Source organism: Condylura cristata, unplaced genomic scaffold, assembly GCF_000260355.1.
Source record: "Condylura cristata isolate star-nosed mole 26May11 unplaced genomic scaffold, ConCri1.0 scaffold00023, whole genome shotgun sequence".
NCBI lineage: Eukaryota > Metazoa > Chordata > Mammalia > Eulipotyphla > Talpidae > Condylura > Condylura cristata.
Genome location: NW_004567124.1, coordinates 19213730 through 19237952, shown reverse-complemented (window position 1 = coordinate 19237952; position 24223 = coordinate 19213730). Strand labels below are relative to the sequence as shown.

Genomic DNA, 24223 nt, shown 5'->3' with positions numbered 1-24223 from the left:
CTCTTTCTATCTTCTACACTAACACCTTTATATTAACCTTGGTAATCCTCAATACCAAAAAAACCTACTTTTCATTCTAACAAGTGTATGAACCTAAGTGAAAGTCCACTACAAGCCGAAAAGCTTTAAAATATAACTGTCAAGCATAATACTGAAAACTGGAGTTTTCAACAATAAAACACATTTTGAACATTTCATTATGATTAAATAATCACTGGTCAGTCAAAGTTGTAGTGTATGAAAATTGAGCTAAATAGTGTAATTGTCATATATTCTTAAAAGGGTAAATAGGTAAGACAAAAATAACATTATCAAAATTATGTAGAAAAGTTCTTCTGATAGTGAAACCTATTTTTAAGGTGAAAAAGAGAACAGAATATTGACAAGAGGAAAGATAACAAAATAAGTCTACCAAGAGGAACATTTATAGACATTTTCCCCTTCAGAATTTTTTCTGGATTTCTATTTTGAAAGTATTATCTAATATTTCACATCTACATAACAGATATTTTAAAAGATGCATTTGTACATACAAGAGGATACATTACTCACCAAATTTTGAAATTTTAAAAATTCTTCAATGTTCTTTGGAGGTCTTTGCATTCTCTAATGAAGCAAAATCAATATTGTTAACTAACATGAATTCAGATTTATTATGATGCTTGTATGTCATTTTCTCAACTACGTTATGATGCTACACTTAAATTACAATTTTCAAAATCATAAATAAGATCTTATAAAATATTCACTGTGTTAAAGTCCCTAAACTTTGAAAAGGGACACAGATCAAAATTTAATTTTGGGCCTACAAACCATATTCTGTAATAGGATTTCCCTTTATACATTACTCCTAGAGAAAAACTCCATATGGATCAAGCTCAATATTCCCATTTCAAACTTCTACAAGAGTTGAAGGACATGTTGGGCTATCTTGTATGGTATCTTGCTCAGGGCCCAAAATGTATTAACATATAATTCTTGCTGATGTAATATTTAAAAATTCACACTAGTAACATAGAAAAATAATTTAAATATTTTGACTTTTCAGTACAATAAGCAATAATTCCATAGTAATTTTTATATTAATATATTATTATTCTTTTCTTTTTTATATTTAATTTCTTTACATGTACAGATTTTACATCAGGTATAATTTCTACCACCAATTCACCTGTACACCATCACCTTAGTCCCTTGTGCTCTTCCCACCCTCATTTTGTACCCTCTCCCTAGTCCTCCCCTGCAGAATCTCACTGATTTATAATTATCAGATTATTTTTGATTAGTTTGTTGTAATTTCTTCTAATTGTAACAGTTTGTCCCCTGATCCATTATTTGTTTCCCTATATCCCCCATATAAGTAAAACCATCAAATATTTCTCTTTTTTTTTCTGACTTATTTCACTGAGCATAATACCTTTCTAAATCTGCCCATGTTGCAATCAATGGCATTAGATTATCCTTTTTTTTTTCTGAATAGTATTCCACTGTGTATATGTACCACACATTCTTGATACAATTATCTATTTTGGGGGACTTCAGTTGTTTCCAAGTCTTACTATCATAAATAGTACTACAATGAATATAGGGGCCAGGTGTCCTTTTGAATTATGTTTTTGTGTCCTTTGGGATGGAATTCCAGGCTCTAGATCAAATTAAAAAGCTTCTATACATCAAAAAAAAAAAAAAAAGAGAGAGAGAGAGAGAGAGAGACATAAAACAAAAGCAACGAGATACCCTACTGACTTGGAGAAAAATTTTGTACTTCATACAACTGATAAGGGATTGATCACAAAGATATACAAAGCACTTATAGGACTCAAGAAAAACAATGTAAACAATCCAGTCACAACAATCCAGTCAAAAAATAGGCAGTAGAACTCAAAAGACACTTCTCTAAAGAGGAAATGCAAGTGGCCAGCAGGCATATGAAAAAATATTCAACATCGCTCATAATCAGGGAAATGCAAATCAAAACCATAATGATATATATACCACCTTACACACCAGTGAAAAAGGCACATATTAAAAAAATAACTAACAACGACAAATGTTGGCGAGGATGTGGCGCAAAGGGAACTCTCCTACACTGCTGGTGGGAGATCAAATTAGTCCAACCACTATGGAAAGCTGTGTAGAAATTCCTTGAATGACTAAAAATGGATCTGCCATTGACCCAGCAATTCGACTCCTAGGGATCTACCTAAAGGACACAAAAACATTAATTCAAAAGGATGCATTCACCCCTATGTTTACTATTCTATTTTTAATATTAATAATTCTCTTATATTATTTAAGACATATATACAAGAACATATAGAATACATATACAATAATAAAAATAAAGAGAATAAATTACAATCATCTTAAAAAATAAGTGTACAGAAGCAAAATATTTATGTTCCAATGGCAACAAAAAGAAAAACCTAGGAAAAGTAAAAACCTTTTCTATGGGATTAGTGAAGAGCAGTGGATGCCAGTAAACAATGTTGGCACCATTCTTTATGGTACAAGTACAGAGTCCCTTGCTTAAAATTGGGCAGTATCAAATGGTAACATCAGATGATTAAATCAAACTAGGGTTCTACTAATTCTGAAACCTGGTACAGTTGCCTATGTTGTAAACCCAAAGAGCTAGTCTACCTGGAATTCTTCATGACTTAAAATCTATGAAGTAGGCCCTTTATGGGAGCACAAAGTTGTGGCATTTTCCTTACCTGACAGTAAGGTATGTGAGCACAGTCAGAAAAGAATCGGTCTGCCATGGTGTAATAACTTAATAGAGATGAAGAGAAACCAAGTGTGCCTTAGGCATTCACACAAGCTGGGAGAACAAATTGGAATCTGAAAATGCAAAAATAAATGACTTAGTCAAACAATCCCTTTATCTGCTCCCACTCTTCACTTCTGAATTTTGTCAAAAAAGGAGCAGTGGAGGAAAACCTGAAAAACAGTAAAGTAATATAGGCCAAGGCATTCTTATAGTATCTGAGTTCCAGAGTCCTGGTAGAGTTGAATTCAAAGGTAAAGCAAAAAATACCTAAACTTCAATCCAAATTTACCCAACTCAGTATTGACAAGATATTAAGAGATAGTTAAAAAGGAAGATTTTGGAGGGTAGGTTCATCACAGGTGAACTCAATCTAACTAAATTAGATTTAATTCTTTCGAATTAAAGTTCATTTCAAGTCTAGGAGGATTCTAAAAGACAAAATTCTCATCTTAAATGCCAAAGAGAGAAAAAGACTGTACATTCTGAAAACAAAATTAAACTAAACCTCAGCATTCACAATACGCAATAGTATAAATTATAAGACATACAACAAAAAAGGAAAATGAGACGTAATCAAGAGAAAACAGTCAATACTAATCAATTAACTTAAACCTAGTTATAATGAACAAATTTTTTTAAACACCTAACACAAATATGTTAAAGATTTTATAACACAAGTTGAATAACACAGCATTAAGAGGTTGGATATTTTAATAGAAATGAAATTACCAAAACAGACTGGAAATCTAGAATCTTATGTATACACTATCATAAGAAAACTGGTATGTCTATCTTAATATCAATGTCGACTTGCAAGCAAAGAATATTACCAGACATGCTGCTGTATGCTGATAAAAAGATCAATGGATTAAAAGACATACCTATTCTAAATATGTTTGTATCTAATAACAAAGATTTAACATGACTGTAGTAGAAATTAATAAAACTAAAGGGAAATACAGCAGCATCACATTTATAGTTGAAGACATTAACAAATTTCTGTATACACAATGCATATAACAATCATACCAACACAAATGAGAATAAAGAGTTGATCATTATCATGCAATTTTACCTGAATGACATTTACATAATAACTCTATCCCACAACCACAGTGAATATACAATCATTTAAAGTGACGTGTTGGAAATTTCAACAAAATGAATATATGCAGTCCCAAAAGACAACTCTCCAAAATTTTGAATAAGAAATCATTCAGAGTATGTTCTCTGACCACAATAAAACTCAAATGGAAACAAAAGGTATCTGGAAAATCTTTAATGATATTCTTTAATGTGCAAATTTTAAAATTCTATGTAATGGATCCCTGAAACTGATTTATATTCATAATTAAAGATTCATAGTTTTTTCCAGACAGATACACAGATCTCATATATATGTATATATATATATATAAACTTCATAAACTTGTCAGGACAAAACTGTGCACTGTTTTAGTGTTTTATTTTATTATGGTGCTTTTAAATTTAATGGAGATTCTTAGAGAGCTATGATAAGATACTGCATACCTGAAACCAAAACAACATTACTTTAAGGTAATGAAAAAGTAAGAAAGTAAACCACAAATATAATATTCAATAAAAAATTTGTGGTGGGGAAAACCTGATGAAATCTTTGGAAACTAGAATAAAAATTTTCAAGAAAAACGAATCAAAGGAAAACAATAGGAATGCAGAGTATTCCAGTAAAATGACTTTCAGTTTAGAGATTTTAATATCGACATACCATCAATTATATCTGTGGCCTATTTCAACTGCAAGACAGTAAAAATACTACCATTTCTCCCTGCATTAGTTTCATACACAAACTTAGCGGCTTAAAGCAATGCAAATTTATTATCTCATTGTTCTGGAGGCAAGAAGTCTTAAGAGGGTCTTAACTGCTCCTGAAAGCTTTTGGGAGAATCTGCTCCCTACCATTTTCCAGGTTGTAACAGTCAACTAACTCCAATTTCAAAGCCAACACTATAGCATCTGTTTCTCTCCCTTGAGGTTATGCCAGGACCGCCCAGATAATTCAAGTACTTCCCCCAACTTTAAGTTTCTTAACTTAATCATATAGGCATAGTTCTTTCTGCAATATATGATAATATACAAATAGGTTATGGGGATTAGAATATTGTCGTATTTGGGGGATAATTATTCTGTCTACCACACCTCCATTTACCTTTTCTCAGGAAGGTAATGGAGGATACATTTCATAAAAATAAAGGATTAAGCAATGGAAAAGGAAACAAATGATCCAACACAGGAGAGCAGTATAGGATTGTTAAATGAAATGAACTAAAGGTTGTAATAGTCTAGAAGGAATATCTGGAAGGAAAAAGAAAAATAACCTCTAGGTGAACTGGTTGGTGATACTTTCTCACTGTGGCTGACTGAGAAGAGATTACTAATATGTGATAAAAGTATGGCAATCAGTAACACAAAGGTAAGTAAAAGTTTGGATTAAAAGTTAGTATGATCATATAGTATGCTATATGACTTAGGGTTCAATATTATCTACATATGTTGCTTTAATCAATGAGATAGTACATATTGAGTAATGAAGTTATAAGAAGAGTATACGGGGTAGGAGAAAAAGAATGTTTACACATTTTGGGATGGTGTTATAAAAGAGCTATATTATGCCTTCCACAGGGTTAAGTCAATAGTTAAATTCTGAAATTGCAAAATCAAGAAATTGCAGTTTATGAATAGTAAATTTTCATAAATAAAGAACATAAAAGAATATTTTTAAAAACAGTAAAAAAAATTTGGAGAAAAATAGAGAGGACCAAAATTGGGGACCAAAGGGTTTTGATTAACAACTTAGTATGTGGCAAAATCACTGTTGTACACCTAACATGTATAACTCTCCACTTTACCTGATTTTCTTGCAGTCACAGTGTTAAAATTGGAACCAAATTCTGGCCAGTGAAATGTGGACACAGAGATATATGCCATTTTTAAGACTAACGTTTAAGACACTTTGGGTGGTTGTGGTTCACCATGTTTTTTTTTTTTTTTCTTGTCAGATAGGCTGTGGACCCCAAGTCTTAAAGACAGCAGAACCACTAAAAAGAAATCTGCATATTCGAGTCTAATATTTCACCTGACTGGTAACATCCAGAATGGATTTCTTGCGAGAGATAATAGGTAGTCAGATGAAACTACTGAAACTTTGGGGTTGTCTGTGATAGCTGTGTATTGGTTTAAAAGAAAAGGCCACAAATTTTTTCATATTTTGAGAAGTGACATTATGTCTCCTCTCTTAAAATCTGAACTAAAAGAATGTGAGAGAAGCGTCACTTTTTAAGGCCACATCAGAAAAGGATGTACACTTGCCTTAGCCTAAGCTAAGAAATCAGATTACCCTGCAGTCACACACTGTGTGTGGAAGCCTCATGGAGAAGTCACACACTGGAGTGTCTGTTACCCTTTGTAATCTTCCCAATTGAGTTATCAGAAAACAGTTGTTCCTTCATGCCTTACTGAACAAACAATGGTCATGTACATGAACACATTCAACATAATTTAAAAAAAGATTGTCACTGTATTGTGGAGTAAGTATGATAAGCAATAGTAGCCTAACAATTTTAACAGCTTACTTATCTGTGCATTTGAATGAAAGTAGTTACACTAAAAAAAAGTGTGAATTATTTATTCTTGGCTTGCAGACATTGTTACTAATTTTCCTACAGGAAATCTCATCTTTCCTAGTGACTTCCAAGTTTTTCAAAATTTCCACTAAAATATACCTTTTATAAATATGACCTCACTCTCTACACACACAACCTCTACATAAAGTAATAGTTAATTTTACAAAATGTCATGCAATAATATTGCCACCCTCTATTTTTCTTTCCTTTTTGTTTTTTTTTTCTTTGGTTAGGTTCTACTTTTGACTTAATAGCTTTCCCTGCTTACAAATGGGAACTCTATTAATGGGTCTCACATAATTGACTTGAAAACCACTCCTCCTAACTATAATTATTCTTTTCTTCAAGTGCAACCAATAAGACTTCCTTGACTAGTCCATCTGAGCTCCTTTGTAATTCCTATAGCTTACTGATTAATCATATTGTATTTTCTTCACTATCCATGATTAATTTGATATAGTAAATTCTTCTAGGACAAGATCCTGTACTGTATTTCCCACTTGCTAAATATATAGTACTTAATAAATGTGTGGCTTAATGTTATAAGTGGCCATTATGTTTCTAAATCTTAGAGTTATTAACATTTACTCACTGGGTTGAGATTTTCTTTTTGCATCAAGGAAAAAATGGTTTAAATATTTTCTCCACATATTATATACCTGATTTCAAACTGTTGAACTGCATATATTAGTACCAAATCATCAAGATACAGACGATTTTTTAAATAGATTTCACTACTAGCATTACTATCTTGACACAGTCACAAAAGAGTAACAGAACCAAGTTCTCACTACTAAAATATTTTGGGATGGGTAAAAAGGAAAACTCTTCTGTAAGATTTGAATTTTTCACAACAAACTGCAACTACATACACCTGGAGGTAGTTTTGTAAACTACCTGTTCCTGGCCAGTCTTCCAGTCTTAGGCGGGAAGCCAGCGTAGGCAGGCGGGTCTGGGGACCTGGGTCCAGCTTTTCACCCTCGTCTCCAGAGAGGGGCAACACCATCATCAGCTAACAAGACTGAGAGAAGTCTTCCAGTCTACCGGTCCCAAGGTTCCCGCGTTAGTTACCTACGCCAGGAGGCATGCGCAGCACCGGCCTTAGCAACGGTCTTAGCAACGCCGGTCTCCGCCCCCTAGTGTCTCTTGGAAAGCGCTCCGCCACATCCGTGAGCTACCACGGTCCGGTGCGCGCCTCGGGCGAAGCGGAGGACGCGTGGAGCGGTGCGAAGACTTTCGGGCTGTGCAGGTCTGAGTCCCACTCCCCTCCCTCGTGCGGGTCTCTGCACCTCACTGGGGACGAGTGGTCTGATTGCAACCGTGTATCTGCGGGGAGTGGACGCTCTTTGGCACTCGTGGCGGTCGAGCCGGGTGTCACCTGTGAAAGGGGCCCCTGATTTCTACGCGGGCGCTTGCGTTTTCAGGATGTTGGGGGCCTTTTGGAAAAAAGTTGTCCATTTTTTTCCTCCAAAAAACAAACAAAGGGCCCTTTGTCCTTTGGCATTGCGCCCCAAGGAAAGTCTGTCCTGGCAAACTTAGTTCCTTGTTCTTAATTTTTTGGTTCCTGGAGTGGTTTCCGGGGGAATTGGTTATAACGTAGGAGACTTTTAGAGCCACATACCTTGGTATACCAGTATTCCAGGCAGCATATTTAAAATATTAGTCCGTGCCTTATGTCTAAATTAGTTCCTAGGAATGTAGGACAAGGAGGATGTTTATTAACACTTGAAAGTGCCAAATCCACGGAATTGAGGAATAAAATGCAACTTGACTTCAAACCACACATTTAAGGATTACTTCTGTCTGAAATGAACCCCGGTGTACCATTAAAAATTTAAGGCAAGACAGTTGTCCACTACACGGTGAGCGTTTGAGAAGGAGCCGTTTAATCCTGTACGGGGAAAAAAAAAAAGTGTACCTTGGATTTCCTGAAAAAGGTGAACATATCATGTGATGAAGTTCTTAAAAATACCCCAGAAAGAAAATTTGAAGTGCTTTTATTTAGTACTGAATTAGTCCACAATACATATTAGGAAGAGTTTTATATAATGTTCCATTGGAAGGCTACTCAACTACTTGGTGTTAGGAACTTTCTCCATTATTGTTGTGCAAAAAAAAAAAAAAAAAATGTTCTACCAGGCTGCAGGTGACTCACAAAGGTAGTTGGTCAGGTACTTAAGTAGCAAAATGCACCTGTTTTTATTTAGTGAACAAGTATTTGGTTCCTACAGGGATAAGATGAGATTAAGTAAAGAGTTCTGCAGAGTTGATGGCTAGGAAGGATAAAAGACACCTGCAGAGTGCATTTTTTTCATATTAAATATGTAGAATTAAGAATAAGTGCGGTGATAGAGATTTGAGATTGCTATAGACCATCCAGAATACTGACTTTGAGCCTAAAATAGGTTATGTGCAAGGTAGAATTGTTGGATTTGGTAAGTAATTAATTAACTAGATTCCTAAAGTCAGTGAGAATTGACTTTTGTTAGCCCAAAGAGGATTCATAGCTTAGATTTCTGGAAAATAATACACAATTTTTGGACTGCCTCCTGTCCTTAGGATGATTTTTTTTTTTCAGGTTTCAATGGCTACCTAATATTTACTTATTATGGTTACTTTGTATAAGTAGAAAGATACTAAACCCATTTGTGATTTTTTAAAAATAATGTTTATTTTTACATAAATTTGTGCCTTTTTCCATCTCAATGGTAATCTCCGTGGGCTTCCCATCACCAAATCACTGTGTGCCATCACCATAATCCAGTGCACAACCCCCTCACCCCCCATTTTTGATCCTATTCACCACTCCACTCCCATAAAATGTCTCTGGTATATAGTTGTAGATTATTAGTTATCCCCCCTGGTCCTTTATGTTCCTGCTATGAGTGGAACCATCCGTTATTTTTCCTTTTTTTTCTGGCTTATTTCACCAAGCATGATCCCTTCCAGCTCCATCCATGATGCTGCAAAAGGCGTGAATGTATCTTTTTTGAGTCATAGTCTTAGGATGATTTTTTTTTTTTAAGATTTATTTATGCATACAGAACTGGGGTACAGGCCAGAGGTGCAGCGGTGGTGAGAATATTCACCAGAGACAGAGTGAGGCGCAGAACAGGTAGACTGACAAAGTACACTGCTAAAGGGAGCAGCAGGCTGGTCAGGAGGTCTGCCACACCATGTGGTCACCTCCATGGCGGTCTTCAGGGCGGGCGGGAATCAAACTCATGCTGAAGTGGTTTTAGCTTCTTAGTGCTATGCTTTAACCTGCTGCGCCACCAGGGAGGGCCCTCTTAGGATGAATTTCTAAGGTTAGGATTTCTTTATCTGGATCTGTGCAAACTAATTGTTGTGTGCAAAATATTGTGCTATATATGCATTTTCTAGAGGTAAGTTCCAAGATTCATACAATCTTCAGAGGATCTGATCTAAGAAAAGGTGGCCGCTTAATATATCACCTTCTCCTAGTAGTGTGGGATATGACAAAAGACAGAAGTCATTAAGTTGGTGATTTGGAGTGGGGTTCATAAGTAGATAATGTTTGTGAAGTAGGAATGGATTTATGTTTAACATCTCATCAGAAATATTTTTAGTTTTTCCATTGAATCAATTTGGCAACTATATTTTACTTCTTCATTATCAGAACCTTTTTTTCTTTGCATCTCTTTGTGCCCATTGGAAATTACAATCTATAAAAAGCTCCTGATGAGTAAATAAATTAGTATCACTAACTTATTGTTAGTAAATTTTTATGTATTATGTTCCACTGGACTTTTTGTTCACTTTCTGTTTAGGAGACCACAGAAAGTTTCCTGTTGCAGTCACAGCATTTCTCCTGTCAGTGTATTCAGAGTGCCTGGAGTCTCATAGTTAAAACACCACAATGCCATAAGTCTTTATAATAAGAGAATCATTTTACAACTTTGGAATGCATATCAAATCAAAAGGGCCCCAGTCTCTTTCTCCCTTGAAAGATATTACGCTTACAGAGTACTTGAATAATAACAGTTTTGGCAGTCATGGTCAGTCTTTGAAGAAAATATTTAAGTGGCAAAATTACGTTACTACTTTACCTCTTCTAATAAATCTGAATCATACAGATTTTTTGAAAATAGTGTATTCTTAGAGTAAGTAATTGCTGATGTTAGCCTGTAAATAAAATTTAAAAATCTATAAGGTTAGACATTTTTCCTGGCATATATTTCACCTTTGAAGGTATTATAAATTATAATTGGCAGTATAGATGCCTTTCACAACTTAATGGCTATTTAGTTACATATTTTAATTAAGGTGGAGAAAACAGTATCTTTCAGATAAAGTTCAGAGCTCCCAGGTGATTTCATGGGACTTCACTGATTTTGCTGAAACTTTATATTTTCATTAGCATTTAGGTTGAGATTTGAAACCTGCAACATCAATGCAGAGTCAAAGCCTGGAGGATTGAATATATTCCTGGTTTATACTAACATTAAACCATTATGTTCCTAATATAAAACAAAATCCCTGTGTCTGGAGCAAAAAGTTGCTGAAAAATGCATTGTTGGAATCTAAACTTTAAATTTGATATAATTTTTCTGAGAACACCTTTCTGTTTTTAAGGAGGAAGGGACCAAAAGAATAATCAGTCTTTTGAATTTACTGCTTTTTATTTTTTATTTCAAAGCATACTAATTTAATGGTTTTTGAAACTTTACATTTATTAATAAATAATAAAACCAGATCACAGTTATGAGTTGAGTAATTTGCTTTGTAGGAGCAATGAGTAAATGTCTTCCTTTTTGTTTTGCCTCCCTCTTTTTTTTTTATTTTCAGTTAATCTGTGATATGTGTTTTAGAGTTGATGCTGCACTTTTGTTTGAATGAAAAAATGTCCTTCAGTCTCAAAGAAAGGGAAGAAAATAATTCAACATTTGTGGAAGTACAACAGTCACAAACTACTTCTATAGATTCAGAAGATCCTCTTCAAAACTTATGCTTAGCATCCCAAGAAGTTCTTCAAAAAGCTCAGCAAAGTGGGAGATCAAAATGTCTCCATTGCGGTGGTTCAAGAATGTTCTACTGCTATACATGTTACGTCCCGGTTGAAAATGTACCAGTTGAACAGATGCCAATTGTGAAGGTTGGTAAGAAATATGCTTTAAAATTAATGATTATAACTTGTTCACAACATTAAAAATATGATGTAAACATGAGTACTAGAAGAGAAAAACCTTATAGTCTTCCTGAAAGAACATGAAAAACCACCTCAGGCCCTTGAGCCTGTCTTGGAGAAAACATATCTTCAAGGAACTAGGCTTGATTTTCTTTGTCTTGAATTTAGGTGTATTTTGCATGTGGAGATGGAATAAATATCAGTGATTAGAAGTAAGCTAAACTAATATTTAAAGGCCTATGACTATTTTTTGTACTATGCTTTAAATTGTGCTTTTAAGCCAGATTTTAAAATTTGATTTAAATTGTTTACCTTTCCTTTTTTGTTGTTTACCAGTGCTGTTCTCGAATCTATAAAGGATTCATACCCCATCATATCTTTGTAACCCAAGAGTAACTTATTATCTGTGTGTTAACATGCTTCATGATGTCCTAACTCTAGGAATCATTAACCAATTATGTATAAAGTTTTATCATGCCTACTGGAGAGGGGTGTGGAGACTAAACTCTGTGCGTGGGCTTATTGGAATTGCCAGTAAGAAAATACGTTGCAACTATATTAAAAATGTTTTAATATTAACTGTTTCATATTTAAAATAAATATTTATTTAAACTTGAAGAAGGCTCCCAGTGGTGGCGCAACAGCTTAGGACGCAGCACTACAAACTAGCCGCGTTGGCCACTTGGGTGTGAGTTTGATCCCCAACCCCAGAGGTGACCTACATGGCGTGGCAGACCCCTCCTGTCTCCCCTGCTGTTCCCCTCAGCAGTGTATTTAGTCAGTCTGCCTGTTCTGCTCCCCACTCTGTGTCTGGTGAATCCTCTCACCACACACACACACCTCTGGTCTATACCCCAATCTCTATGCAGCAATAAATATTTAAAAAAAATAAATTTGAAGAAAAGCATCTCAACATAGAAATAAGTCTGTGACATCTTGGCGAGTCCATACTCACCTCATGAGCCCAAATTTATACTTATAGGTGAATAAAAATTACTGTACCAAAATAAAAAAGCATGGACTGTAAGTTTCAGGAAAACCAGAAGGATAATAATTCCTTTTTAAAATTTCTTATCTTACATGAATGTTACATTTCTAAAGTATAGTTTTTGCAGTATACATGGAATTGTTCTACCTTCTATTTATATGAAAGAAACGAAGAGCATACTTACCAATTAAGTTTTATCGTGAAAAAATAAAGTTATATCATATACTATGTTGCATTCTAAAATGATTGCAGATAAGAACAATTAAAGTCAGTGTTATTTGACAGGGCTAGTATTTTTATAAAAATTTTATAATAGAGTATTATTTTCCAAATCAAATGTAGTCTAATGTGCACTGTTTAATAGAATTGATACAAAATACTGTGCTAAATGTTTTGATTAATTCCAAGTGACATACTAGACACTGAAATTTTCTGTGTTTATAATGGCCATATGTAAAATTTGGTATGTTAATACATACGAATGGTAGTGAAAATTATACAAAAATTTCTAATTTCTGCTACTGTAGTTGAAATCTGTTTGAGCTACATATGGGCCTTTGGTGCAGACCTCCTGATTTCCATATCATTGTCTTAGAAAGATGAAATATATGAAATTAGGATTATTTAGCAATATTCAGCAACTGCTTCTTAAAAAAATATTCTGGGATAAATGATACAATAGTATGGATAAACCTCAAAATAATTATTCTGAATGAAAGAATTCAGATGAAAAGAACACAAACTGTATGATTTCATTTGCAGATAGTTCTAGAAGATGCAAGCTGTTCTACAGTGATAGTATAACTGTAGGTGGCAGGTAATGGTAAGAGGGAGGCAGAAGATACAAGAAGCCTTTTGGGAATGATGGATATATTCATTATCTTGATGGTCATAAGATCAACAATATAATGTTAAAAATCAGTAACTTATACCTTTAAATATGTACACCTTATTAATTTTATCTCCCTAATAAAGCTGTTTTAAATTAGAAGAAATGGCTTTACACTCCAGAATAAAGTAGCACTGTGCCCCAGGGTAAATATCTAGAACCCTACCTGCTTAGTACAGAAGAGAAACTGGAAGAGTACTTTTCATACAAATATGTAAGACTTGTATGGGCATTGTATAAAAGTTAAATAATAGAAAAAACTAATTCAAAGAAATGCAAAAGTATTCTTTTTAGAGACAAGATATATCTGTGACAACTAGTTAAATTTTAAATGAAACAGGTAAAATAATTTTGAAGTGATTTTTTAATATAAGGAATACAGTTCTAGATCTATTATGGTGCTGTTTTTCCAACTGATATTTACTTTATTTGGGCTCTACTGAGAATCATGATGTTTACAAAACGTGAGAATACCCTTGGTATGTACATAGGGATGTACATAGGACAAAATTTTAACTTGAATTGTAGATACGGTTTCTTTATCCAAACTTACATTTCCTTTTAGTGTATTATAAAATTACTAAATGTAAGTCAGTAGAAATTATAAAAATATTACTGGCACAAATACTGAAATGTGAGGAATTGCATTCATCACCTATGGCAACTTTAAATGATAATGAAATTGGAGCTTTATTTTAAAAGGAGATTCTGTTAAATATGTTGAAAATGGTTTTCTTATTACATAATTAATCATATAAAGGAATGAATTTGAATTTGTCTTATGACTTACCTTTCCTAACATTCTGGTCTAGCAACATGGAAATATTTAAACCATCAGTATGTTTATAGGAACTTGGCATTTAAGTGTTGAACACTTGTTATCATAAAATGATAATTTCTGTATTTGTTCATTTGGTTTTCTTTTAATTTTAGCTGCCATTGAAGATCGACATCATTAAACATCCAAATGAAACAGATGGTAAAAGTACTGCTATACATGCCAAGCTCTTAGCACCTGAATTTGTAAATATTTACACATACCCTTGTATTCCAGAATATGAAGAAAAGGACCATGAAGTAAGTAACATATTTTATATATAAGTTAACATTCAACCTAAAAATCAATTTTAAACTTCACTGTCTTTCCAAAATTACTTGAACATTAATATTTTTCTAAATGAGCTAAGGTTGTCCTTATGTAGGTCTGAACATCATATAGTATCTTTCATTGGTGTATTCATATGTCAAATGATCCTTGGTACTTTTGTGTTTTTGAATTTGCCTTTCTACTTGCTTTTCATTGTTAATTCTTCAGATATGTATTTTTTTCTTTATCCATTCTTCTGCTTATACTACACATAGATGGTCTGATTTGATGAAATTGAGAAATCCATATTACAAAATTTACAATTTCTCCAAAAGAAAAGAAGATAGAAGGATCTTCAGTAATTCTTCCTAAATTAAAATCTTTAGTAATGGCCTTTATAACATTTGTTTTGGCAGTTTAGAGGCTTTCCTTTCTCAGCTTTAGATTATTAATTGGTTTTCAATAGTTGATATTATTCCAGTGAACTTACTGAAAATTAATATTACAATAACACTCAAAAACTAGAACTTGGGTTCTAGGGAAAACATAAAAATTTACACATTCACTTGTTCCAGAAAGAATTTGGTTTTCCTTCCTTAATAACATTGTTTTGAGTTTACGGAGAATATTTTGTCTGCAGTATTATCAGAGTTTTGGATTTAGGAATACATTTATGGTCCTTGTATGGTCGGTTAGATATAATTTATATCAGTTAAACAGAATATAGTGCATGGTTCTACAAAGAGATTTGGTGTGCTTCTAATCAAAGAAAAATAAGTAACCTTGGGATTTTCTAATTGGGCATGGGGGAAATACAGTATAGGTACACAGTAAGAATATTTGAAAAACTTACAATTTTGAAATTTATAAATTAAAGATTTTTTTCCTTTATTATGATTGTTTTTGTAAATTTTCCATGTTAAAAATAATACATTCTTGCTGAAAGAATTTGAGAGTTGGAGCAAAATATGGGAGCTAAAATATCCAAAAAAAAAAATGTAGTTCTACCAGCCTTTATGCATTTAACAAATATTTACTGAATGTCTGTTTTGTGACAGAAGATGTTCAGACATTAGAGATCTAGCATATAAGATTTTAATAAAAATATGGTGAAAGATGGTACCATAATTTATAGAATTATTCCTTTGAAAGTTACAGTTTCTAGTTTTTTTTTTCTAACTTTTTGCTATCATAAATATATCTTAACACATTTTTGGTTATTTTGAGGGTATATGTATTTAGAAATACTTTATTAAGATAAGTTCCCATAAGTGAAATTGCCAATTCCTTTTATGAAATGTTATACTATTTAAACCTGTCATTAATAAAGGTCATAAAGGCCTACTACACCATTATCCTCACTAACATTGTAAAATAAATTGTATCATTTATCTTTGATTATTATAATATAGGTGAAAACAGTATTTATATATGAATGCGTTTCAGCAATTCCTTTGTGAACGTTTATGCTTTGCTATTATGGAATACAACAGTTTTTTGAATCAAGGTACAATTAACTTGGCTTCTACTCATAGGTAAATAATGTACTTTTAGGTAGTACTTTGTGATTATAAGTTACTAAGGAAGAACCAAAAACTCTACCATACATATTAATGAAGCACTTATAGTGGAAACTAATACTTATTTCTCAGCTATTCATCGCATTTTTGTCTCAGAGTTTTAAGTCAGTCATTCATTTTGATTATAAAACTTAATTTTCTTACTTAGGTTTGTCTTAATTTTCTTTAGGTTGCACTTGTTTTTCCTGGGCCTAGGTCTGTCTCAATAAAAGATATTTCTTTTCATCTGCAAAAAAGGATTGAAAATAACATTAAAGACAAAAGTAACCCTGACACACCATCTATTAAGCGCAAGAAAACTGAGGAAACAGATTTGAATGACAGCAAGTGCAAAGCCACAACACTGAAAAAAATAATATTTATAGATAGTACTTGGAACCAAACAAACAAAATACTCACTGATGAGAGACTTCAAGGTAAGGGCAAAATATGTTGTGTTCTTTTAAATTGTTTCTTCCTCAGACCTGTACTTCAGAGAACTTTATACCTACAGATATTTTGGAAATAAGTTATATTCCATTTTCTTTTTCATTCTTTTTGCCACATTTGTTTTCTTTTTTCTTTTAACACGTGCATCCTTCGATGTTACAGGTATTTTTTTTGAACTTTACAGTAACTCATTCTTAAATAACCTCTATGTATATCTTTTAATAAAGACATTCTTCTATATAATTATAATACCACTGTTGTGCTAGTAGAATTAGCTGAAGTTCTGTAACATGTAGTAAACAGTAAAGTTTCACCTTTCTCTAATTTACCCAAAAATTCATTTTTCGTAACATATTTTCCCTCTGATGCAGCATGTGTATTCACCGTCTATTTGGTTATGTCTTTTAAATCTCTTAATCAAGAACAGTATTCATGTCAAACTTGTATGAAGAATCAAGATTAGATTCAGTGTAAATATTTTGGAAGGATACTTACAGTAAGGGTAAATGAGGGTAGTCTAAGATAGTTCCAGTTTTATTATTTTATTGTAACTATGAAGAACTTTTTCTCTCAGAAATGAAGAACCTGTCTAGCTGATAAATTATACATCTTCCCTATAGGAGACGCTGTATACTTAATATTGCATCAAATCAGGAAGAATATAAATATAATATGTAAGTTAATACATTAATGGTGATAAATTAATTATAGTGGTGATTGATAGATCTTTGTGTTATAAAGATTTATTTTCCTCTTTGTAATTACTAACTGGTAATGCTTTGAGATTAGGAGCTGTATAGTTCCCTTTTGCTTCTCATCAAGTGGTTTTAGCATTCATTGATAACTCTTGCATGAATTAATAACTATATTGCGATTACAGAATGATGCAATTTAATTTTTTTGTTTTTACATTTGTCAACATTTTTATGTAAAAAGTTTTCCCTTTTCTCCTTTTTCGTCGTCTCTCTCTCCAAACCCCACACCCCCCATTCCTTTTGACATCACTGTGGTCTTATGGATTTTTTAATCCAGTATTGTATAATCTACTGTGGTTATATAGTTTTTATTTTGATATTCACATTATCTCAGATTTTGCCAGTGAGTATTCTTCATGCCCTTTGTGGCCTTTTAAGTGTTTCTGATACATGTCTTGAGTTCACTTTATTTACTTTTTTCCTGTCCATACCTAGACTTGGTCATTATTCTAAGGAACCAAGGTTCTTTTTATAAACGATGATATGGTAAATTTACTACTAAGATGACAATAAACAGGAACACTACAGATGTGTCATTGTTTAGTGGAGAGAGCTAAGAAAAATCAATATATGATTTATTAATATATAAACCTATATATCAGTATTTAACAATTTAACATTGGGGTTTTTTTTTTGTTTGTTTGTTTGTTTTTGGTTAATATTTGTTTCTGTTTCTCTCTGAGAGTGCAAGATCCTAATGATCATTTCAAGAAGTTGCTCTACATTCCTGGATATTATTCCCTTTTTCCCTTGCACCTCATTCAAACTTTTTTAGTAGACCTTGTCAGTAATTTCTCTAAATGCTTTAAATTTCTGTACCATGTGTGATTAAAGGGAAGAAAGCTACCCAGATAGTAGTAAACAGTTATCAAAGCAGTTTCAACTAGATTGAGCTTTTCCCAGGCTAAAGTGTATATCATTTAGAAAAAAAAATTTATGATGTTTTTTGGAATCTGATTTGTGGTATTTAATCTCAAGCATGAGTGACAAGACTAGATATAATGAGCTTTATTTATAAAGTTCATACCTCTGAAATCCTCATACTTACTAGTAAGATTGTTTTGTCGTTCTATTTGTATGTGTTTGCGTGTATGTCTAGGGGGAAGAAAGAAAGACTACAGAGACTAAGACTTGTAAGAATCTTGCTGCTAATGTTGAATAGAGAGTGAGCCCTAAGGCTCTGCCCTTTGGAGCATTGCCTACCACATTACCTTGGATGGTAACAGCAGCAAATTACAGTTCATGACAGTTCCAGTTTACATAATTTTTTTATAACTATTAGTAGCATTCCCTTTTGATTTTTTCTGAGCCATTTTTCTTTAAAATTACCTTATATGGCAATTTAAAAGATCAAATGAAACAACGTGAGTACAGTTGAAAAAAACTATAAAAGGAATTATTGAGGTAAATTTCAGTATCTGTTTTCAGAGTGTCATTTATACTTAAGGCTTGCTTAAAATCAGCTTTGTACAAAATATTAATATTACTCCTTCCCAGATCACATAGAAAACACAATATATTTAAGGAATTCATTTTCTTAAAATAGTGAAATAAAGATTACTAGATTCTGGCATCTGTGCATATTCTACCTTAACTCTGCTCCCCCCTCCCCACCCCGTTGTCTTCTCCTTACAGTGAGGGATAATTGGGGCTCTGTACATATCTATAATGTTTTTGTATGTGAAACAAATTACTTCTGCAAGAAACCACCTGTGTTTTTTTTATAAATCATTGCCTTTATGTTCTAAAATATTATATTATTTGATGGAATAGGCTAAACAAACCAATTCTAAACTTCAGTTTAAACCTTCAAATGTATCATATGATCATGAATGTTGAGATTGAGTCCTCTTAGCAATGTATAAATATATACTATTTTATCAAATTTTACAGAGAAATAGGATTTTTCACTACTGCCACAGTAAAACTCTTAAAGGTGAATGCCTAATTTACTTATAAAATAAAAGGTGAAAGTGAAGAGCAACATTTTTTTTGAAGTTTCGCCTTAGGAAACATAGGGAGCATGCAGAGGGGAAGAATGATTTGTTTTGTTGTTGGGAAGTTCAGATTATTAAAGCTGGTGTTATACTTTAATTGTTAGAAAAATTAGCTAATTCTCTACCTTGATTTTCACTGTATTGACACAAAATTTAAAGTGACATCTTAGTTCACACTATAAACATCGCCTAAACTCTACTCAGTGTGTTAATGGGTAGTATGACATATATTATATACTCTTACCTGGTCCTCACACAATTATACCACTGTAGCTCAAAATTTTTATTCTCATTTTGCAGCATTTTGTTTAATTTTTTTAAATTTTGTTTAAATTTGAAAGGAAAAACCACTAGTAACTAGCCGCCTTAAAGTTTTACTGCTAAGGTTTTTAGTAATTTTACCTTAAAGTTACTGATTGTCAGAAATACTAGCAAGGTAATTTTAAATGCATTTCCTCTTAAAAGGAAACATTAATTTTCTGTATAATCCATTGTCTATTTCAGTATGTTTTAAAGGGTTCCATATATGTCTGAGCAGATCTTTACTGCAGGATGGATTAGTGGCGATAATTACTAAATCTTGATTTTATATTTAACATTTTTCAGCCTAATAGATACATTATTGAAACTATTACCATTACTATTACTTTTACCTGTTTCTTTTTGTTTTAGAAATTACATTAATGATGTAAAAAATCCTATATTAAGATTTTAATTGCACTGATTTCTTAGAAGATTTTCAAGTGTCTGCCTTTATTTCTTGGTTACATAATACATATAGTTCAAAAGGGTTTGGTTTTGGTGGTTTTAACCTTTGTGTTTTTTTTAATCAAAATTATTCAAATTGACATAATTTGAAAATTTCTAGATAAAGCATTTTAAAGGCAGAATGGCTTTTGCGATTTATCCATCTTTCAGTAATATTTGATGAATATGTTACTGGACAACACTAGCCTAGATTCTGGGGACACAAAGAAGAATTAAGCAACCTCTTTACCCTGATTATAGTGGCTACTAGGGTTGTGTTCCACTGCATTTAACATAAATTCAACTAGAATCCTAAAACTAGTTTATTTTTTACATGTGAAAGCTCAGAAGTGACTATTTCAGGACCTAGTACAAGAATTTCTCAGTGCCCTGAAGGACATTTTCTTTCCCCATCACTTTTATCCTCATACTTGTAAGATGGTAAAGCATCCCATACATAGTCCGAGCAAGACAAGGCTAGGAGCAATATGTATATGCCAGTGAGTCCCTCTCTCTCACACTCACCACACACACACACACACACACATACAATTATTAGCCTCATGGAATTCCACACAAGAGATTTCATTTTCTTTCTTTGGCCAGTACTGGTTCACATGACCACCCCAATGGAATGCAGAGCTAGGAAGTTGAATATCTTTTTTATGGACAATGCTACACTGAAAAGAATTGTGATTTTTAATAAGAGAGAACAAAGTGAATACTGAGAATGTGGTGAGCATTATTTGCCACATAATTATGGGAGACAGAAAGGTAAACAGATAAGAAAGTTCAGAGAGTTCAAAGAGCAGCAGAGAGGAGACGTAACCCACTTTTTCTGGAGTCACTGGAAGGTGGCCCAAAAGAATTACTGTCTATTAAAATCTTGGTGGAGCAAGGAGTGTAAAGCTGGCATTTCAAACAAGATAAATGGCACAGGTGTTAGGATATAAAAATCTTTTTGGCTTTCATGAGATTGAAAAGTTGAATAAAGTATAGAAAGCCTATTTTATATGAAATTAGGAAAAGAAACTGGAGAAATTCAAATATTCAAAGTCACAGGGATTTTGCATTTTATTCATAGCTAATGTGGTATCATTAATGAATTTAATGCCACTAACTCCACTGTGAAAAACAGGCACATGTATCAATACTGGCTAGCTCAAAATCTAAGCAATTTAATTGTGTGAAACCTGTACTTTTCAAATAAATGTGGAATCCATTGAATGGTAGAAGTCTTATAGTTAAATTTATCAATCTAACTTAGATAACTGACCAACAAAATGTATGTGTCCCTCTTGTTAAACATTTGCATTTTTATTAAATTCAAAACAAAACAAAGATGAAGGCATCTCCTTTATGTGTAAAGGAGGGAACAGGTCTGCCATCTGACTTCCTGTCCTAGTTCTGCCATTAAATAGGCAAAGGTAACTTTTTAAGTATTATTTTATGAAACAAATTAGGTTACATATGAGAGTAGTTTTGTTACCTTCTTTATTTTCAGCCCACAAATTAGATATCACTGTTTTTGATATGTACACTCAGCATTTAATTGGATGTGTATAGATATTTACAATTTTCTTTGTGAACCTTTTTTTTTTTTTTAAGATTTATTTATTTGTACAGAACTGGGGTACAGGCCAGAGATGTGGAGGGTGAGAGGATTCACCACAGACAGAGTAGGGAGCAGAACAGGCAGATCGACAAAGTACACTGCTGAGGGGAGCAGCGGGCGGGTCAGGAGAGGTCTGCCACACCATGTGGTCACCTCTGGGGCAGGCGGGAATCGAACTCATGGGGAAGTGGCTTGAGCTTCTTAGTGCAGTGCTTTAACCCCCTGCACCACCAGGGAGGGCCATGAACCATTCTTTTAACTCAAATTGTCCTTGCTGAAAATACATTATTTAGAAATTTATTGGCTCTCCTATTGGTAGATGTTCAAGGTTTGTTAGTGTTTTTCATTCCTGTTCCTGAAGCATAGTTCTATTGAATATACAATTTTAGTTAGTGAGTTATTTTTTCTTCACACTTGAAGGTATTACTCCAGTTTCCAACATTCAGTTGTTGCTAATAAAAAGTCCGCTGTCATCCTAATTACCATTCTTTTGCACATAATCTGTTCAGTGGCCGCTTTTATAATCTTCTCTTTATTTTTGTCCCTTCACAGTTCTGTTACTGTGTAATGAATCTTATCACAGAATTCTTTGTATTTGCTCTACTTCAGATAAAGTGTTTCTTGTAAATGTAGTTTTGCATTGTTTAAAAGTATCTGGGAAAAAGTCAGGCTTTCTCTTTTAATGCTGTATCCCCTCTTCTGCTTTTCTCTGGAACTCTGGTTAGACATTCTAGTCTCCATATCTTAATAGTTTCCATATTATTTTTTGTCACTCTGTGCTGTGCCTCAGAGGTAGATTTTAGGTTAAATTGATTTCTGATTGTAAGCATTTTCTGATGGCTGATACTTATTTAATGTATTTAACTGTATTGGAACTGGGAATGAAGGATTTTTGTGGTGCTCCTAAATAGGAAAATCCTTAAAATAATTAAGAGAAATCTCATTGTTGCCCTGCTATCTATGGTTAAGAAGAAATATTCTTTTCTTCCCTTTTTTTGGCAGGGTTGTTACAAGTTGAATTGAAAACAAGAAAAACTTGCTTTTGGCGTCATCAAAAAGGAAAACCAGATACCTTCCTTTCCACAATTGAAGCTATTTACTACTTTTTGGTTGACTACCATACCGATATATTAAAAGAAAAGTACAGAGGACAATATGACAATCTTTTATTTTTCTATTCATTTATGTACCAGTTGATAAAGAATGCCAAATGCTCTGGAGACAAGGAAGCAAGAAAACTTACCCATTAGCTTGAAAGAAACCATTAATGTCATTTTATTTTTGCTAAAACCAATAAATGTATTGTGCTTTGTTTATTCTTAAGCAATATTACTTGCTTGAAAGAATTCAGTTTCATTCATTTTACCTTATATTCTTTAAGAAGAAGTTATGACTAAGAGCATTGCCATTGATCATGTGGACTGAGAATCATTTCTTAAGTTACTCAAGTTTGGCATAAAAATTTTATTACTACATTTTCATGTGTTTATATATATGTGGCTAGTTGTAATTAGACATTTGTTTAGAGATTTTGATATCTTCCCACTTATACTCACTACCACCTTTGGAGGTTGGTAGTATCAGAATCCCCTTGACTGAAAATGAAGTCATAAATGATTTATTTTAAGTTAATGGAAGACATATTCAGAACTAGCATTGTAGCTTCAGGCCCTAAGTGCTCTTTCCTAAAGTCCACACTGACTGTGATGGACCTTTCTTGTTTGTTTACATCTTCCTGGCATCTTCTTTAGGGAAAAATTACTAGCAATCATGCACTGTCACAGGAATGGACATGTGAGTCAGTTTAGCAAGTAAAGTGCCCAACAAATGATTCAGGGATGGACATATGACCTAGCATCCTTTTTGGTAAATGATAGGAATGCTATAAAAAATTAAGGTTTATTTTTCAGAATCCCATATGATAAAGTTGTTGAAGCACAGAATATGAAGTCAGTTTTTCACCTCTAAAGAGAGTTGTGTCGCTACCCTGTAGGGTTATGAAGTATGTCAGTGTACATAAGGGGCTTTCAACAATGCATGGCATTTAGGAATCTTTGCATGTGTTTATATTTGTTATTGTATTTGGAATGGTGAACTAAGCATGAAACAACCCTAGAGCTGCTGATGACATCTCTGCCGCAGGTAGCCAGAGCCTACCCTAGAATGGAGCCAGCAAGGGAAAGCAGGCTGGAGAGATGAAAAGAGTGAGTCCTGAGACATCATTTAATCATCTAATCTAGCTGCTTTTGAGTGGAGCCCTACTGTGCTGGATGGCTTCTGTTTATACTTGTGGATCCTCCCTCCACTTTTTTCTATTTTGCTCTTTGCTCTATGAGATAGGTCCCTTGCTCTTTCACTTTTGGGTGGTTTCAACAAATGGGAAGCCTAGCAGGAAAATGAAATTGACATGTTCCCTGACTCTTGCCAGGTCACCATGATTTGGCTTTGCTACTCTACTGAAGGTCATTCTTCCCAAGTAGTTATCAGTTACTCTCTCTAGTTTCAAATCCCTGCTCCTTCTACTTTTCCCAGGTAGTTAGTAAGCCTAATAT

The 24223-nt window shown here is 33.3% G+C and overlaps 2 protein-coding genes across 2 annotated transcripts in view; one reads left to right on the top strand and one right to left on the bottom strand.

The window, feature by feature from the left end:
• The window catches only part of FAM227B (family with sequence similarity 227, member B), a 151072-nt gene extending 148303 nt beyond the window's left edge, over window positions 1-2769 (bottom strand). The window contains exons 1-2 of the mRNA XM_012728766.1: window positions 2718-2769; window positions 553-606 (exon numbers count right to left, since the gene is read on the bottom strand). Of these exons, the coding sequence (XP_012584220.1) occupies window positions 553-606; window positions 2718-2765 (102 nt within the window). The 5' untranslated portion in view covers window positions 2766-2769. The remainder of the gene's footprint in view (window positions 1-552; window positions 607-2717) is intronic.
• Window positions 2770-7617: 4848 nt separating this feature from the next.
• Window positions 7618-23010, top strand: DTWD1 (DTW domain containing 1). Its single transcript, XM_004687810.2, has 5 exons — window positions 7618-7684; window positions 11245-11551; window positions 14395-14538; window positions 16298-16544; window positions 22674-23010. The coding sequence occupies exons 2-5, from the start codon at window positions 11273-11275 to the stop codon at window positions 22919-22921; spliced, it is 918 nt and encodes a 305-aa protein (XP_004687867.1). The 5' UTR covers window positions 7618-7684; window positions 11245-11272; the 3' UTR covers window positions 22922-23010.
• Window positions 23011-24223: the final 1213 nt, after the last annotated feature.